This window comes from Mauremys reevesii, linkage group 3 (genome assembly GCF_016161935.1).
Source record: "Mauremys reevesii isolate NIE-2019 linkage group 3, ASM1616193v1, whole genome shotgun sequence".
In the NCBI taxonomy this organism is placed as follows: Eukaryota; Metazoa; Chordata; order Testudines; family Geoemydidae; genus Mauremys; species Mauremys reevesii.
Window position 1 is genome coordinate 111,002,194 of NC_052625.1, and position 18,537 is coordinate 111,020,730.

An 18,537-nucleotide genomic window follows, 5' to 3' on the forward strand; every position below is an offset into this window, starting at 1 on the left:
AACCATCTTAGTTGATACTCCCTCTTCTTTTCCATAAGGGTGACTTCCTGCATCCTGGCTCATACTGTTTCAGTAAGTAGCCTATCAGCTCTCATCTTACACAGTGTCCATCTGCACATTCTCATTTCAGCAGTGTGAAGTAGGTGTTCTTCTCTCTTCCTTGTTGGCCAGCATTCTGACCCATGCGCCATAGCTGGCTTAATCATGATCTTACACACATTGCTTTTAGTTTGTGTCATATTCTTATCTCAGAGAATTCCCATCAACTCCCTCCATTTACATCAAGTGTTCCTCATGCAGCTCCCAACATCTACATCCACATTCCCATCATGGGCTCAACAATGAACCAAGGTATTTAATTTTATATAGCCAATGCTGTTGCAAGCATTGCAAGGCATTTTAAAAAGGGGTAAAAATATAAATGTAAAATAAAAAATTCCTTTGCAGGTTGCAAAAAGCCAAAAAAAACAAACAAAAAAAACCCGGCAAAAGACAAGTTAACTCAACACTTCAGCTAGCTCAGTCTAAAAATAAAATGCTGGCCCCGGTCCAAGGTCACGGCAAAAAGTCTGCAGCTGCATTCACGTCTTATCCAACCCTAGCCAGCCATTAAAAAAAAACCTAAGCAAAACTGCAAAAAGTGCAAAAACAAGTAAAACAGCAAAAGCCAACAAAAAAACAACAACAAAATTTTGTATCCCTAAAGCAGGTGTGTTTAAAAAAAACTAAAAAGGCCACAAAAAACGGTTTAAACTAGTACAAAAAGCACCAAAAGCAAAGGTCCCTAAACAAAACACCACCCAACCCCCACAAAACTTAAAAACCCTCCCAAAAGCCAAAGCGAGTCAATAATCAACAGCAAACCCTAAACAACCTGTGCACAAAACAAAAACTCCCGTCCACCCCCGCCCACAACCTTCTTCTTATGTTACACCCAGGCTTGGCCAGCCTCGGGTAGTGCGGGTGTAAATATAAAAGTGGGTTAGGGCTTGCGGCACTAACTCTTTCTTCCTTCTTCTAAATAACGTAACCCCCTAGCACTCTCCGCTATTGTTTTATTATTTTATTAATAAAGCTTTAAAACTTAAACACTTGGTGTGCTCTGTCATCTCCTCCCCTAAAAATCCTGCGGCCTCAGCCTAATCACCTAACGCCTGAAGCAAATTGGTAACATAAATCTGTCACAGCCTTTAATTTTTTTACCATCTAATTTTATGTCTTCTTGTTGTGCCTCTTAAGGAAGCATCACATGTATTCTATCTTTTGTCAACTGATTCAGAAGCCATTTTCTTCTAATGCAGTCTCTTATAGTTCTAGATTCTTTTCTAATTCATATTTATCTTAATGGTGCAATATAATGTATTAGCGAAAAGCATGCTCCATGGAGCATCTCCCCATGTCTCCCGCATCAAGATGTGAGACAGAGACCCATTGGTTCCAGCTGGCAAAGGGTTCCCTATTCTGTGTCAGCAACTCCTATCAAGGTTGACAAACTCACTACACCTATTGCTGTCATAGTATCTATCCATAGAGTGTCATGTAAGATCTTAAATGAAAGCCAGGATCATGCTGGCAATTAATATAATTGTGGAATACACATACTGATCATATTTAAAAAGTTATGTCTATATACTGAATATGTACTTACATTTTGTATCAAGTTGATATTCCCCAGCAGAGGTGAGAAACTGATAAACATCTCTTGTCTGGCAGGAAATCAATCTGTCTATTGAACTGCAAAATGAGCATTGTTTCATTCACAATCACCAACCTGAGCTAAATGCAGATTTAACAAGAAGAAGAGAACAGTAGGAGGAAAAGACTTATCTGGGGATGCACCCAAGGTTTACTTGGACTATAATCTGGGGACAGGGATAACACCTGTCATCCTGAATTTAAGGAATTTGTTGGGCAGCACACTTATATTCATGAAAATGGGATCCCAAGTTGACCTGTTGGAAATACTGGAAGGAAACTGCTTTAGACAAGGAATTTAACCTGTTAAGTTTAGCCTCTAAAATGCATGTTATACTTTTGTTTTATATCTAATCATTTCTGTTTACATTATCATTACTCACTATCTATTACATCTTAATCTTTGATGATAAACTTATGATTGTTTCACTGTAACTATATCTCCATGCTGTGGTGGTATAAAGGATATGATCCTGAGTTGTATCAATGAAGCTGTGTGTGTACTGTTTCCTTGAGAATAGCAGACCTGCTAATCACTGTGAATGTTCAGTGACAGGGGCTGGACACTAGTGGGGTACACTTCAGAGGAGCTCAGGGACTGGAATACACTTAAACTGCAAGGCAAAGTAAGAACTGGCAGAGCCCTGTGGAGATTGTATGTGTGATTAAAAGACTAAGGATGTCAGGGAGCTGACACCTAGTTTAGCACCAGCAAGTCTCTCTCTAGCTGAGGCAGTGGGGGTAACATGATGATTCACCGTCTTGGGCACCCTGAGAAAGGGTCACATGGTATCCATAGGTCCATCAGCCCTCACAGAGAGCACCGATCACAACATGTCATTCGTGTTGTTCTAGCTAGTCCTTCAGTCACCCGCTGGCTAGGCTGTTAGTGGCACAGGACACCTGATCGGCAAAGCACACCGCAACCCAGAGTCGATCTGGGACCTGCTGGCACCAAGCTTGTATGTAATTAAGTGCCCCTTCCTCTTTACAAAGTATATATTGGAAACCATAGGTGCTGACTCCGTGGTTGCTCCATAGCTGGAGCACCCATGGGGGGAAAATGGGAGGTGCTGAGCACCCACTGGCAGCCCCCCCATCAACTCCCCTCTCCAACTCCCAGCGCCTCCCTCCCACCAGTGGGCCCCACCCATCAGCACCTTCCCCTCCGTTCCTGCACCTCCCTTCCACCACGATCAGCTGTTTTGTGGCATGCAGAAGACTCTGGGGGGTAGAGAGGGGGAGCAAGGACACGACGCTCTCGGGGCACAGAATGGGGCAGGAAGAGGCGGGGTGTGGGCGGGAAGAGGTGGAACAGGGTTGGGGACTTGGGGGGAAGGGATGGAGTCAGGATGGGGCCTGGGGCAGAGCCGGGGGTCGGGCACCCCCACGCACATTGGAAAGTCAGCGCCTGTGTTGATAACAATCTGGCTACCTTTAATATATCCTCTCCAGCTTCAGTTCTGGTTCCAAAGCCTCATCCTTCATGACAATTGTAGCCGTCACTGCATTCTCCCACATGTTCATTCAGATCCGCTCCAATAATCCAGTACTCAGCTTATGGTACTTCACTTACCGCTTGATCTAGCACTACCTGGAATTCTTCCTTCTCTGAATTGTACAACCAACCTGTTGTACATATCCACATATAACATTAAATATTTGTTCTCTGCTCACTGCTATTCTAACTTTCATCAGTGGGTCACTCTTCTTTAGAATGTCTAGGTACCCTATCCTGTAATATTTCTGCTACCATTATTCCTACTCCATTCCTCTTAGCTACTGCTTCATGATATACTATCTTGTAACCCTCATTGATGTTCATGGATTTCAACCCCTTCCATTTTGTCTCCTGTATTCAGGCAATATGCACTCTCTACTTCAACATCTTCATTACTTCTCTTGATTTCCTGGCTACAGAAATAGTATGGGAAGGAAAAGGAAGCAAATGCTATGCTATAACTGTAGTTCCACTGACTTGGCATTCAGTGGTTGAGTATAACAAGTGTGAATTACATGTCAGTGAGCTAGAAGTGGTCTACAATGGGAAAAGCAACTAATGGATGAGTGTTACAATAAAATAGCCACAGCTGCACTTGAATCATCCCCATTGCCAACTGCTTCTTCCTGGTGCAGCAGGGTTCACAGCACCCCAGTGTGAATTTACCCCACCTCACTTTGGAAAGTAGTGTCAAAACAAGAGTTCATGAAAGACTACGAAGGTATAAAATAGCAGGAAGGTTATTCTGACTTCACTGTCAGTAACATACTGATAGCTGCTTTTGCTGACATTTATTTTTATACCCGATAAGAGTAATGAGTGGGCTTTTAATGTATTTTGTTACAAAAGGACTACTGACTTTTGTTCCTTGATAACTGAATATGCAGAATAACCTTGCCATATTGGTCCATTTTTTTCTTTTCTCTAACATATTAATTATCATCACTGTCTTTTTCTGAGAAATCATAAACTTATATTGCTAAAACATCTTCATCTTTAGGGGGGTCTGAGCACCAGAAATGAAATGTGCCTGTCTTACCTACTGTACTACCCGAGAATCAATCTTACCCGATGCGCAAGTATTCCAGACATAATGGAGCAACTCCAGTTTATTGGAGTGAAGGAAATATATAGACCAGTCAGGTAAGTAGGGGAAATATAACAGGGTGTGCACCTTGTATTCATTCATTAATTCATTTTTGTCTGTGGGATTATTGCACGCACACATCATATGATTTTTTAACCTCTTGTAATAACATAGTATGTTGTCTCATCTAGCATCATGGGCACTACTTGAATTAAACACAAGAAATGCTATTAAGTGTTTCCAGCATCTGATGTCTCATAATTGTTGCACTTCTTCTAAGGTATGTTTAGAGTAGAAAAAATGACACATTGCTGACCATGCTTGTCAGTCATGAGGCACCTCCTCCACTGGTATTGAAAAAGGTTTGATGAGTAGTGTAGACAGAACACAATCATTTTCACTGTCATTACAAAAAGCCTAGTGGAACTATGTTACACTTAATTCAATGGTAAGATCAGTTATCACTAGCAGGTAAAATGTTTTCAACACTAGCTGAGAAGGGGTTGAGGGTCACCTTTTACTGACAAACATTAAAGCACAGGTCATTTTCACATTGTTTAGGGGCCTTAGTGTTGGGGGGTCTGATTGTCCTCTGATTAAATCAGAAGTAAAGTTAAACTGAAGTCAGTTGAGTTACAGAGGAGAATCAGGCCCTAGAACTGCTGCTAGCATCCAAAAGCTAAGAACAATTTGGAAATAATGACAAGAAAGGATGATGATAGAAAAGGTAATAAGGTAGAAAGGGTGATAGAACAGGAGAGTGGTGCATAGCAGGGGATAAAATGGATATGGAAAGAGATGTGGAGAGAAGGTAGAGACTCAGGAGGGCAGGACAGTAGCAATTGGTGAGAGGAAGTGCTGGGGAAGTAGTGATGAAAAGGGTAGAGAAAAAGAGATCAGAGACAGCAGGAAGAGAATGAAACAAAACAGCAAACAGGAGAAGTAGAAACAAAAAAAGCAACATTTTTTTTTCATCCCAGTAGAGAAAGTGCCTCTTGAGATAGACAGCCAAGTGGCACTGTCTCTAGAAGAGCCCACTCAGGTATTAGGAAGTTTAGGAGCAAAAGGAGGAGACAAATCAAGTGACATAAGACAAAATATTGCTTTCAAGAATCTTGCCTTTGTCACTGGTGTGCATTGTTCCTCTTCAAACTATTTCTGAAATGAAACTTGCTTGGGTGTACGCTGCATATGCTGTGCCTTGATTTGTAAAAATGCACACGTAGAGTTACAAAGCAAAAATGTTTGTAGGAAAAAAATAGAGATTAAAAAAAAAAAGGTTATTTTTTGTCAAGTTGCCAATAACGTTTTCCCTAAGAAATAATTTGTTACTCTTATGCTGTTATGTACACCACTACACTGAAGCTGCTGGAAGTAGTAGCTGCCTTCAATTCAGGCTAAATAAGGGAACAACTAAATGCCCCTTCGTTTAGTGACATTTGAAACAATGGAAAATCATCACCCAAGATCTAGACCGCACGCAAACCTGGGCAGTGGCTGAGCCATGCAGCTCAGGGAGTTTCCTGGGTGTCTGATAACAAATGCAGGGATGGAGAATTGATTTGATTAGAATTGTGTGGTGGGAGTTTGGGGTGAAAAGCAGAAGAAATACTAGAGAAATAGCAGAAAGCCGAGGAAACAGCAAGAACAACCACTGGGAATATAGCCCTGAGACAAAGCCTAGAGAGAGAGCTTTTTGGGTAAAGTGTTGGCTGAAAGAGGCTTGTAACAGTGAGCAAAGAAACTGTTTCCTAATGTTTGATTCCTACTGTATTCAGGGAAACAGGCCTCTGCATATATTTTTTGTAAATAAACAAGGATTGAACCAAAGAAATACCTGACATGAACTGAAATCAATCTCTCCTCCTAACAGAAACAACCTGCGAGGCCCTAAATATTGGCTACCTGCTCAGGTCAAAAGGAGTAACCTTGTTTTATTGTGGTTTCTAACCACTTTGGTGCTCTACAGATGGTTAGCACACCCTCATAAAAGTGTCACCCTTTTAGCAACTAAGGATCTCTGTCAAACATCCTGACATTCCACGGAATACTCAGCTGGAATGTGGGTGTGTGGTAAACCACTTGTCCCATGAATTTGCAGTGGGTGTGGCACTCATAAGGATAAGTGGAGATTTACCAATCTCCTAGAACTGGAAGGGACCTTGAAAGGTCATTGAGTCCAACCCCCTGCCTTCACTAGCAGGACCAAGTACTGATTTTTGCCCCAGATCCCTAAGTGGCCCCCCTCAAGGATTGAACTCACAACCCTTGGGTTTAGTAGGCCAATGCTCAAACCACTGAGCTATCCCTCCCCAAGCTATCCCAACTGATGTATTGGGGTTTGGCCATTAAGATGGCAGGGCCCTTACTGGCTTCACTGTGACTGTATCAGAGAAAGCAAAAGTTTCACAACATATTGTTAGTTTGGGAAAGAAATTCTCTATAAACAGCCATTCATCATCATGACTAAGCTTCTACATTACTTTTAAACTGAAATAAAAATAGCTATTTTTAAAAATCCCATTGGACCTGACTTCTACAGCTTTTGATTTCAATGGGACAACTTGCAAGATAAAGCATTGTTCTCTAGGGGTATGTCTACACTACCAGATTAGTTCGATTTAACTTAATTCGAATTTGTGGAATCGACCTTACAAAGTCGAATTTGTGTCCACACTAAGGACACTAATTCGACTTTGTGAGTCCACACTAACGGGGCAAGCGTCGACATTGGAAGCGGTGAACTGTGGGAAGCTATCCCACAGTTCCCGTAGTCCCCGCTGCCCATTTGAATTCTGGGATTTCCCCACAATGCATGCTGGGGGGAAAAATGTGTCGAGGGTGGTCTTCGGTAACTGTCATCATTCAACGTGCTTTCGGACGTCTCAAGGGGAGATGGAGGAGCTTATTGACTCACTCGGATCTCAGCGAAACCAATATCCCCATTGTTATTGCAGCTTGCTGTGTGCTCCACAATCTCTGTGAGAGCAAGGGGGAGACCTTTATGGCGGGATGGGAGGTTGAGGCAAATCGCCTGGCTGCTGATTACGCTCAGCCAGACAGCCGTGCAATTAGAAGAGCCCAGCGGGAAGCGCTGTGCATCTGGGAGGCTTTGAAAGCTAGGTTCCTCAGCGAGCAGGGTAACCTGTGACTGTTCAGTTTCTTTACAGAGAAGCTGAACCTGCCCCTGCTTCAGTTACTGTTGACTTTCTTCTGCGGTTACATACCCCGTTCACCACGTTTCCCCCCTTCCAACACACGTTTAAAAATAAAGTTAATGGAACATTGTTAATTAACAACGTTTTCTTTATTAATGAATTCGCGTTAAAGGGTTGAAACAGGGATGCAGACTGTGGTGGGTAGGATGTGCAGTGATGTTAACACCACTTCTACACTCAAGGAATGATAGGCTCCTGCTCCTAGAGCGGTCTGCAGTGCCGGACTGGTTGTTTCAATGGAGCCTGCCATCCCTCCTTTTTGGGACTCTGTGTGCGGGGGCTACGTGACCTTGTGGCGGGGGAGGACGGTTACAGATTCCCCTGCTGTGTGGCTCTGTGGTCCGGGACAAGGACTGCTGCATAAGTTCTGTAACCGCCCTCCCATGCCACAAAGTCACGTACCCCCCACCCACACACAACATGAAAAACACCTCCCAGACCGACCAGGGTGCCTACTGACTGCACTGTGTGTGTGACCTGCTGCTGATCCTGCCCCCGTGTCTGTACCCTGGTAAAGGTGACTGTCATATGCAATTAACAACCCCCTTCCCCCACCCCTTCACAGATTGCCTTCTGTAGAAAAACTTGATGGAAATAGTAATTAACAGCAAACTACTTTTAATAATCAACTACACAGTTAGGGGATGAAACTGGGATTGGGGCTTCGGTGAGCCAGGAAGGGAAGGACTTCTCAACATTTAGGGAATGAGAGCCTTCTTGTATTTGTGCACTCTGCAGGGGTGCAGTGACAGTTTTCACGGCCCCTGTCGCTCCTCCTTCTTGTTACTTTGGGTGAGGGGGTTTGGGACTTTGTGGCGGGGGAGGGCGGTTGCAGATACAGTGCAGGGGGGCTCTGTCCTCCTGCCTGCGGTCCTGCAGAACATCCACAAGGCACCGGAGCGTGTCAAATTTTCCCTGGGCATTTCCTGTGTGGCTGGTCAGAACATCCAAGCTCGGACTGCTGTCCAGAGTGTCAACAGAGTGGTGCACTGTGGGATAGCTCTCAGAGCTACTAAGGTCGATTTCCGTCCACACATAGCCTAATTCGACATAGCCATGTCGAATTTAGCACTACTCCCCTCGTCGGGGAGGAGTACAGAAATCAAACTAAAGAGCCCTCTAGGTCGAACTAATTAGCTTCCTGGTGTGGACGGGTGCACGGTTAAGTCGAATTAATGCTGCTAAATTAGACAAACTCCTAGTGTAGACCAGGCCTAGGAGTAAGGTAGAATTGGGCTTCCAGAAATTAAAATTATAATATGTTTTCCAGCACAGTACAACATTTAGGTTTTGGTAATTAAAAGAAGAGGGAAGGAAGGTTCTTAGAATTACTATGAATAGATTTTTTTAAAAATTAATAAACAGGTTTTTTAACATTTAAATGTTCCTTGTGGTAGTGTGAATCCGAAAAGCAAAATTGACGGTCAGAAATTGAAAGTGATTATAAACCAAAAGTGAAAATAGTCCAGTCTAGTTACACTGCCCAAGTTGAGTGAACTACAGAAAAGTAACAAATAATGAAATGGTGAAAAGTAAATTACCATTATTAAAAAATAGTTTCAATAACCTAAGATACAGGTAAGGATTTTAAAATATGATTAATAACCTAACAGTGTCCTTTTAACTTTAATTTTAAAATTTGTGATCTCACCCTATATAAATTATCCAGTAAATGCTCACAAAGACTTTTAAGACTATTATTCCAGAGAGCTTTGATGTACAAAATTACTGATCCCAGTTCTAAACTCTGTCAGATGCACAGGAATAAGAAGAACCTAACAGTACAATACCTGCTGCTGTTCTTATGCTGTCAATATTCACAATCTCCCTTGACAGCAACAACAACAAACACATTTTCTAATTTAGTGCTAGCACAACCAGCTTTCTGATCTCATGAACAAAATATTCTAATAAATGAAGTGTTATCTTGAGTGTTCATTCATAATCTCTAGTCTTAACAAGAAAATGTGCATTTGGCCTGAGGAAAGAAAGATGTTTTGAATAGAGTAAGTAGGCAGACTGTCTGCCTGAGATGGAACAGTCATTAAAAGAAGAGATTATTAATGCTCGTGGTGTTCATGACCTAATCTACAGTTCTTATTGCATTAAGCATTGCCAGCCTAAGAGTATGTGGCCTGATGCTGATCTCACTTAAACCAGTATTACACTAGTATAACTCCACTGACTTGGGGTACGTCTACCCGGTAGTGATTGATCTACCGGGGATCGATTTCTCGGGTCTAGTGTAGATGCAATAAAATCGCTCCCTGAGCGCTCTCCCGTCAATTCCGGTACTCCACCACCGCAAGAGGCGCAAGCGGAGTCGACGGGGGAGCGGCAGCAGTCGACTCAGCGCCATGCACACGCTGCAGTAAGTAGACCTAAATACTTCGACTTCAGCTACGCTATTCTCGCAGCTGAAGATGCGTATCTTAGGTCGATCCTAGTGTAGACCAGGGCTAAGTTAAGTTACTCCTGACTTACACCCATGAAATTCAGATCAGAATCAAGTCTCTGATGGCTCAGATTAGAACTCTTTCTCCCTAATGAGGTGTAAATCAGGAGGGGTTCCAGTGAAATCAGCTGTTACACTGTTGTAAAACAGGCGTGAGAGCAGAATCACGCCCTTCCATCTATGGCAGTGGGATGCAAGTATGGCAGAGGAGGCAGTACAGTATTGATAACAAATGGGATATAGCTTTATTATAGAAGGCACAGGTCTGATTAAAATATTTTAAACAGATGAAATCATGCCTTCATCCAAAGAACTAATAGGATTTAAATCTGTGTTAAATAAAGTTTAATCACAATCAGTTCTCCACTAACAAAATTCAGATTTCTGTTTAAAAGTATACCATACACCATATATGACTTTCCATCCCCCTCATTCTGTCTCAGCACCAGGGATCATATCCCTTTAAAGAAGGGTAATGTTATAGAAAATGTTTTCCTTATGCCTACTTCTTTATACCCTGTCTCTCTCTTCCTTAGAAGAATCACAGAAGATCCAGTTTGACTGGGCCAAATTTTCTATCCCACTCTATCCCCTTTGCATATCTCAGACTGTGCACAGAGGACAGAATCAGGCCCTTCTCTCCTGTTGGGGATCCCCCTGGCATGGAAGAGTCCTCGGAAGGCATAAAGCCAGTGTAGCAAACTTCTGTGCCATCCTTTCTCACAGTCCTTGGAGCAGAGTGTGTGCTGGGGGTCTTCTTGGAACATATCAGGAGCAAGAAGGGAAAAGTGTCTAGAACACGCGGTGCTCTGACTGTCCTCATTTGGGCCCTTTGGCACATGTTAGATCAGCCCCCATGCAGCTCCAACTTCCTCTGAGGCTGGGAATAGGATGAGAATCAGGGAGCTGTAACTAGCTTTTTGACAGCACACATCCTCTTCTCTGTGCCAAGTGTCTGCTCCATGCAGCAGAAAATGTGACCCATTGTCTTTTGAGAAATTAGAGGGGAAAGTTTTGCACTGGATTTGTTTTCTCCTTTTTTTCAGTTTGCAGATATTTTATCTAGAAGCGGTGGTGATTTTCTTTTTGTTTTTTACTTTAGAAAAATTCCTTCCCTTTTCCAAAGCCTGATGGGGCAGATCCTCAACTGCTATAAACTGTCATAGCTCTTTTGAAGTCAATGGAGCTATGAGAATTTCCATTATCTGAGGATCTGTTCCCACATGTCTACAGGTAACATAATACAGTGGTGCAGTAGCACTACTATAGTTAAGGTTGTATCATGACTTCTGTTTAAAAGTTGACCTTTCTAAGTCCTCTAAAAGCCACATTCTTAGTCAGATTCCTTTGAAATGTGGTGTGCCTGAGGAGGATGCAGAGTAGGATTAATGACCCAAATTAGGGGTCAAAGCTAGGGGACTGCAGAGATATAAGATCTGAAAAAACAGCCATTCTTCAAAAAGTTTCTAGGTGTTTTTTGTTGCCTAGAGCTAGAGATAAAACTGTTGATGTGCCGCAGGTCAACATGGTCTCATCTGTCGAGTTTAACCAATGTAATGCATGGCACCCACTAAATCTTTGGGGGACCCAAATTGAGAATGGTATTTAAGAAAACGTACATTTTTGTAGCGTGCATGTCAGGGGCGGATTTAGAGTTAGTGGGACCCTGTGCACAGCTTCTCTTTAGCCCCCCCGCCCCTCCCCTCGGGACCTAACCAAGGAAAAGAACATTCTCTTTTATCTCTTCTGTGTTTTTCATTCTTTTTTCCTTCATCCTCCTCCTATATTATAAGTAATGGGGAGTAAATGAAAATAAAGTGAAGTACCTTGATTGGGGCAGGGGGTTGGGGTGCAGGGGTGTGGGGGTTGGGCTCTGGGCTGGGGCAGTGAGTTGGGATGCGGGAGGGGATCAGGGGGGCAGTGCTTACCTGGGGCGGTGCGGCTCCCAAAGTGACTGGCGCACACACACCCATCTGGCAGCGGCTCCTAGGCGGGAGGGTAGGATGTCTCTGCATGCCGCTGCCCGCAGGCGCTGCCCCTACCATTCCCATTGACCACAGTTCCCAGCCAATGGGAGCTGTGGAGTTGGTGCTTGGGGCAGGGGCAGCACGTGGAGACACCCGTCCTCCCCAGGGGCTGCAGGGACATGCCGGCCATTTCCGGGAGTGGCACAGAGGGAGGGAGGCAGAGTGGGCAGGCAGCCACCTTAGCCCTGCTGCTGACGCGTCCCTGCATGCCCCTTGGGGGGAGGGGGGCAGCGCGTCTCTGTGCATGGCCCAGGGCATACAGAGATGTGCGAGCAGCTGGCCGTTTCCAGGAGCAGTGTGGGGCCACTGGCCATGGCATGCAGGCAGCCTGCTTGCCTGAGCCCTGCTGCGCCACTGGTCAGGACTTGGGGGCAGGTTGTCAGATGAGATTTGCCCTGCATTTTGGGGGCCCTGTGCCACCGCACAGTTTGTTTCATGATAAATCTGTTCCCGGTGCATGTGCCAAATACAGAAAAATGGCTGGAGGGTTTGGAACAGAAACCCTGTCTGGGATTTCTCTCCCTAGCTCCAGGGGTGCCACAAACTCCATCTTCAAAGCATTCTGAAACACAATTGGCAATATCACTCCACAGTAACATCATTGTGCTTCCCAGTAGCATAGCTGGTGGGGTTCAGCAGAAGCAGCTGCTTCCCCTCAGGCCGGCAGGCTCGGAAGCAGTGCCTGCTGGCCACACGGCCGGAGGAGCCGCGGGGCGGCAGTGGCAGCCCGGTGCGGAAGCGGTGCCTGCCGGCCGGCGCTGCCACCCACACAGCCAGAGGAGTCGTGGGGCGGCAGCGGAAGCCCAGCGCGGAAGCGGCGCCTGCCGGCCAGCGCTGCTATCCGCACGGCCGGAGGGAGCCGCGGGGCTGCACGCCAGCGCGGAAGGGGCGCCTGCCGGCCAGTGCAGCCAAGCACTGGGACAGGAGCTGGGGACAGCTGGCAGCACAGGAGGGACGGTGGGGGGGGGGTTCGGTCTGGGGGCGTGGTCAGAGGAGGAGCCATGGGGGGGTGCCTTTTTTATGTTTTTTGCTCCCCCTACACTGAAAACCTGGCTACGCCACTGGTCCTTCCCTCCCGGCACACTATGCGAGTCAGGTTATAGGAGTGGGAGGGAAGTGACAGCAATGGAAATGTTTGTATATTAGGGATTGAAGACTTCAGGAAAATGCATTCCCTGCTTGTCATGGGGGGGGTCCTAGGTACAGTAGTAGGGAGTGGCCAGGTTAGAGGTGGTACACCAGGGGTTGGCAACCTACAGCACGCGTGCCAAAGGTGGCACACGAGCCGATTTTTGATGGCACGTGGGGCGGGCTGAACCGCTCAGCCCGCCACCACTCTGGGGTTCCCGCTGCTGGCCCCTTGCCAGCTGGGGTCCCCACTGCAGCCCCACTCACCTTGCTTCCAGTTGGAGTTCCAGCGCAGGCCCCCTGCCAGACAGGGTCCAGGCTTCCGGGCTTGCTCAGCCCTACCAGCTGCCAGCTCCACTCACCTCTGCTGCTGATCTGGGGTTGCAGCCGCTGACCTCCTGCCTGCCGATTATCAACTGATCACTCAGAAGCCTGTGTGCAGCTTAAAGTATCCAAATAGGTGCCACCAGACATTGGAAAACTCAGCAAGGAATAGGAAGGGCAAGGATCACACTAAACTAATAAGATCTGCATTTTAATTTAATTTTAAATAAAGCTTCTGAAACATTTTGAAAACCTTGTTTACTTTACATATAACAGTAGTTTGGTTATATATTATAGACTTATAGAGAGATCTTCTAAAAAACGTTAAAATGTATTACCAGCACGCGAAGCCTTAAATTAGAGTGTATACATGAAGACTCGGCACACCACTGCTGAAAGGTTGCCGACCCCTGTGGTAGGCAGTGACTGAGCCAAGGCATGGCTGAAAAGGTGTGCTGAAGCAGTGCTGATTGGGCACAATTGGGGGTGGGAAGGGGCTGACTTTGTGTGCAAATTACAGGACATGATATGTACAACTGCCTAAATGACTACTAACTCCTACCAACAACATATCTTTTCCTGTTCAGAAACCTAGGAAATTCAATGGCAAAAAACCTACTTTATCACAGATTTAAGATTGCTTGGTCTGAATTCAGCAAGATGAAATTCAGTCAAGACAAGTGCAAAAGTACCTCACTTAGGAAGGAAAAATCAAATGCACAACTACAAAATAGGGGAATAACTGGATGCATGGTAGTACTTCTGAGAAGGATCGGAGGGCTATAGTGGATCACAAATTGAATATGAGTCAACAATGTGATGCAGTTTCCCAAAAAGCTAATATCATTCTGGAGTGTATTAACAGGAGTATTGTATGTAAGACACAGGAGGTAATTTTCCCACTGTACTCAGCACCACTGAGGCTTCAGCTGGAATATCGTGTCCAATTCTGGGACACTTTGGGGAACATGGACAAATTGGAAAGAGTCCAATGGAGAGTGCAAAAATGATAAAAGGGTTAGAAAACCTAATCTATGAGGCAAGGTTAAAAAAACTGGCATGTTTAGACTTGAGAAAAGAAGAGGAGGGGAAGGGGACCTGAGAACAGTCTTCAGATAGGTCAAGGGCTCTTATATAAAGGATGGTGATCAATTGATCTCTATGTGCACTGAAGGTAGGAGAAGAATAATGGGCCTAATCTGCAGCATGGGAGATTTAGGTTAGATATTAAGAAAAACTTTCTGACTGTAAGGTTAGTTAAGCTCTCAAATAGGTTTCCAATGGAGGCTGCGGAAATCCAGCACTGGAGGTTTTTAAGACTAGGATGGATAAATACCTGTCACAGATGGTCTAGGTTTACTTGGTCCTGCCTCAGTGTAGGGAGCTGGACTTGATGACTTCTCGATGTCCCTTCCATCCCTACATTTCTATGATTTTATGATTTCAACAACTGTGGGGTTGGTAGAGTAAAAGGTGTGTGTGTTAACAGTGTGTACTGGGGCATTGCTGAAAGAGGGCAGAGTTAAGGTTGTGTGGGCAACCTTAACTGAGTTTTCTGTTTTCAAAAGTTTTAAGTTTTGCTGAACTCAACATTCTGCAGGGGGATGACATACCAGCAAGCAACATTAACTCTGTGCTAATGTAGTTTTCTGCCATTGAGTATAAATTGAGTATTAGTCACATTCAAAATTAAATAAAAATAATGATAGCATAAAAGGTTAATAATCAATTTGCCTTTGTAAGAAGAGTATTGTATATACCTTTGCTTATGAATGTTAATAACTTAGTGGGGAATTTTTCTTTTATTCAGGACATGGCCTTTCATTATCAAGAGTCCAAAGCAATATAAAAATCTCTCTTTCATGGATGCGATGAACAAGTTTAAATGGTCCAGATCAGCAGGTGTCTCCTACAATGAGCTTGTTCTTAGACTGCCAGTGAATGTGAGATGCTCAAAGACTGACAATGCAGAATGGTCGGTAAGTCTAATCCTGCTTTAGCTGTCCAAGTGCTATTGAAGACGTAACAATACTATGAATACAATGGGGTCGTCTCTGAACCAAACGGGAATTACTGTGCTTGAATTGATGGGGAATAAATAGTTGGTTATATGCCTTTCCCTCAACTTCTCATGGCTGTTGAAAAACAGTTGAAAAAGTTTGGAAAAGTTGGAATATATTATCGCTATTTTCCTTCCTTGAGCACTGACAGGATATTAAACAACTGAAAAATCGGTACCCTAACCAGTACATGGAATTAGTAATAGAATAAGGAGCCTTTCATCACCTCTGGGCCACAGGTCATGGAGTCTACATCTCTCACCCTAGGAGTTGGTCTTCTAGCTCAGTGATGAGGTATTAGTAGGCCAGGAAAGGGAAATTCACTTTGTTTGCCATATTTTCTCTGTGTCCGGTTGCATGATTTCAGTCTCCCTGAGCACTAATTTCACTTTGAAATGTAAAGTAAATAGTAATCCTCCACTGAGTTAACAGCAGCTCTGAACGTCTATTGACAGTCCCTCTGGGAAAAAATGAATGGCATGGCTATTGAACTTGCATTAACAAAGCACCATTAGAACACCAATGTAACATCAGTGGAGGAGACATTGAAAAAATAATGTGCATTGACACTCTATTGCATATATGACTCCATTATAAACAGATTCATGCATCAATTCTCCTCTGTATCTGACCTCTGCTGAGCACGAGAGGGGAGTGCATCATGGACCCAGTTATGTGCTTGATTTGTGCTTACCCAGCATGGGCATGAGCTAGAGAAGCCTAAATGCAGCTCTGTGTCATTGGTGATATGATCTGTAAGCACATAGCTATCAGTAGTGGTCTGGAAAAGCAGCACTCTCGCCCCAACCCTGAATAGCCTTCTCCATCTCCCACACCAATAAGAGTGGGGACAACTGGCACAGGAGATGTATGCTATTGGGGGAGTTTCCATCCTCCAGGGAAATTCTCTACTCACTAAAATCCAACCCCCTTATACCTCCTGAGAGTTTCAAAGGGGCAGGAGTATAATGCAGAATCTGGCCTTCAATGTCCCTAGAATTCTTAGAGTTGTCATATTCATACATTATAAGAGAATCTAACATTGACCAGATTGGCATGTCTTTGGGATGGAACTGAACTAATTCATGGTTCACCATCAGTACAGCTCTAACTACGCATAGTATGATACTCACCTTCATTGAAATTGTATAGTGTGTGAGAGATTTTTATGAGCGGTCTGTAAAATAGTTCTGATTTCATTCTAGTGTTTGCTATACTACTGAAATTCTATGAAAAAGTAATTACAGACACTACATGCAAAATGCTCACTGCTCATGGTTAAATAGCTTGGCTGCTTTCATCTACTTAAAACAATAGTGAACACAAAATGCACAGCCAACATAATTTCATTATGGCTGGAAATCATATATGGAAATTATATCAGATATGGGGAGGATTTTCTATTTTCTCTTCTCTTCACTTATTGGACAGCACTGTTCCTTTATATTGCAGAATACAGTAGCAATATTTGCAGCATTACAGACCCAAGACAGGTATGATCTCAGTAGGAGCTGAGAGTGATTGGCTCTATGTTTTTATCATTAGTTTCTTTTTCCACCAAGCTATGTCCATTAAAGCTAAGAGCAGGATTCTTTCTTTCTTTCTTATAACCAGTATTCCAGTTAGCCGTCCTTCAACAAGATTAAGATAAGAGCTCCATACAGGGTCAGACCAATGGTCCATCTATCCCAGTATCTTGTCTCTGACAGTAACCCATACCTGAACTTCATGGGGACTGTACAGAACAGGGCAACTGGAGGAATACATCCCTTTCTTCCTCTCCCGGCTTCTGGTTGTCAGAGGTTTATGGTCTCCCCAAGCATGGAGCTGCAGCCATGCCCATCTTGGTTAATAGCCATTTAACATCTCTAGTTCTTTTTTTGAATCCAGTTATAATTTTGGCCATCTCAACATTGCATGGCAGGGAGTTACACAGGTTAACTGTGAAGTGTGTGAAAAAATACTTCCTCTTGTTTATATTAAACATGCTGCATATTAATTTCATTGGGTAACCCCCTGGGTTTTTCATTGTGGGAAAGGGTAAATAACACTTCTCTATTCACTTTTTCCACACCATTCATGATTTTAGATCACATCTCCCCTTAGTCATCTATTTTCTAAGATGAAGAGCCCTAATCTTTTTAGTCTCTCCTCATATGGAGCTGTTCTATACCCTTGATCAAAGAATCATAGAATCATGAAGTGTAAGACTGGAAGGGACCTCAATATGTCATCTAATCCAGTCTCCTGAATTCAAGGTGGGGCTAAGTAATAACTAGACCATTCCTGACTGGTGTTTTTCTAACCTGTTCTTAAAAACCTCCACAACCTACATAGCAATTTGTTCCACTGCTTAACTACCCTGACAGGAAGTTAAATAAAGTTTTTTCCTAATGTCCAAACCTAAACCTCCCTTTCTGCAATTTAACCCATTGCTTCTTATCCTATCCTCAGAGGTTAAGGAGAACAGTTTTTTACCTCCTCCTTATAACAACCTTTAATGTAGTTGAAAACTGTTATGTCCCCACCTACACACTTCTCTTCTCCAGACTAAACAAACCCAGTTTTTTCAATCTTCCTTCATAGGTCATGTTTTCTAGACCTTTAATCATTTTTGTTGCTCTCCTCTGGACTTTCTCCAGTTTGTCCACTTCTTTCCTAACTATATTCTTTTTGAGATGGAGTGACCAGAACTGGACACAGTATTCAAGGTGTTAGTGTATTATGGATTTATATAATTGCATTATGATATTTTCTGTCTTATTTTCTATTCTCTGCCTGATAGTTTCTAACATTCTGTTAGCTTTTTGACCACTGCTGCTCATTGAGCTGAAGTTCTCAAAGAACTACCCATGATGACTCCAAGATCTCTTTCTTGAGTGGTAACAGCTAATTTAGAACCATCATTATATATGTATAGTTGGGATTGTGTTTGCCAATGTGCATTACTTTGCACTTATCAGTGTTGAATTTCATCTGCTTTTTATTGCCTAGTCACCCAGTTTTGTGAGATCCCCTGTAACTCTTCGCAGTCATCTCTGG

The 18,537-nt window shown here is 43.7% G+C and overlaps 1 protein-coding gene across 2 annotated transcripts in view; it reads left to right on the forward strand.

The window, feature by feature from the left end:
- MOXD1 (monooxygenase DBH like 1) overlaps window positions 1–18,537 on the forward strand; it is a 93,108-nt gene that overhangs the window by 70,275 nt on the left and 4,296 nt on the right. For both annotated transcript variants that reach the window (XM_039531557.1, XM_039531558.1), the window contains exons 10-11: window positions 4,197–4,339; window positions 15,246–15,414. In XM_039531557.1, coding sequence (XP_039387491.1) covers window positions 4,197–4,339; window positions 15,246–15,414 — 312 coding nt within the window. The remainder of the gene's footprint in view (window positions 1–4,196; window positions 4,340–15,245; window positions 15,415–18,537) is intronic.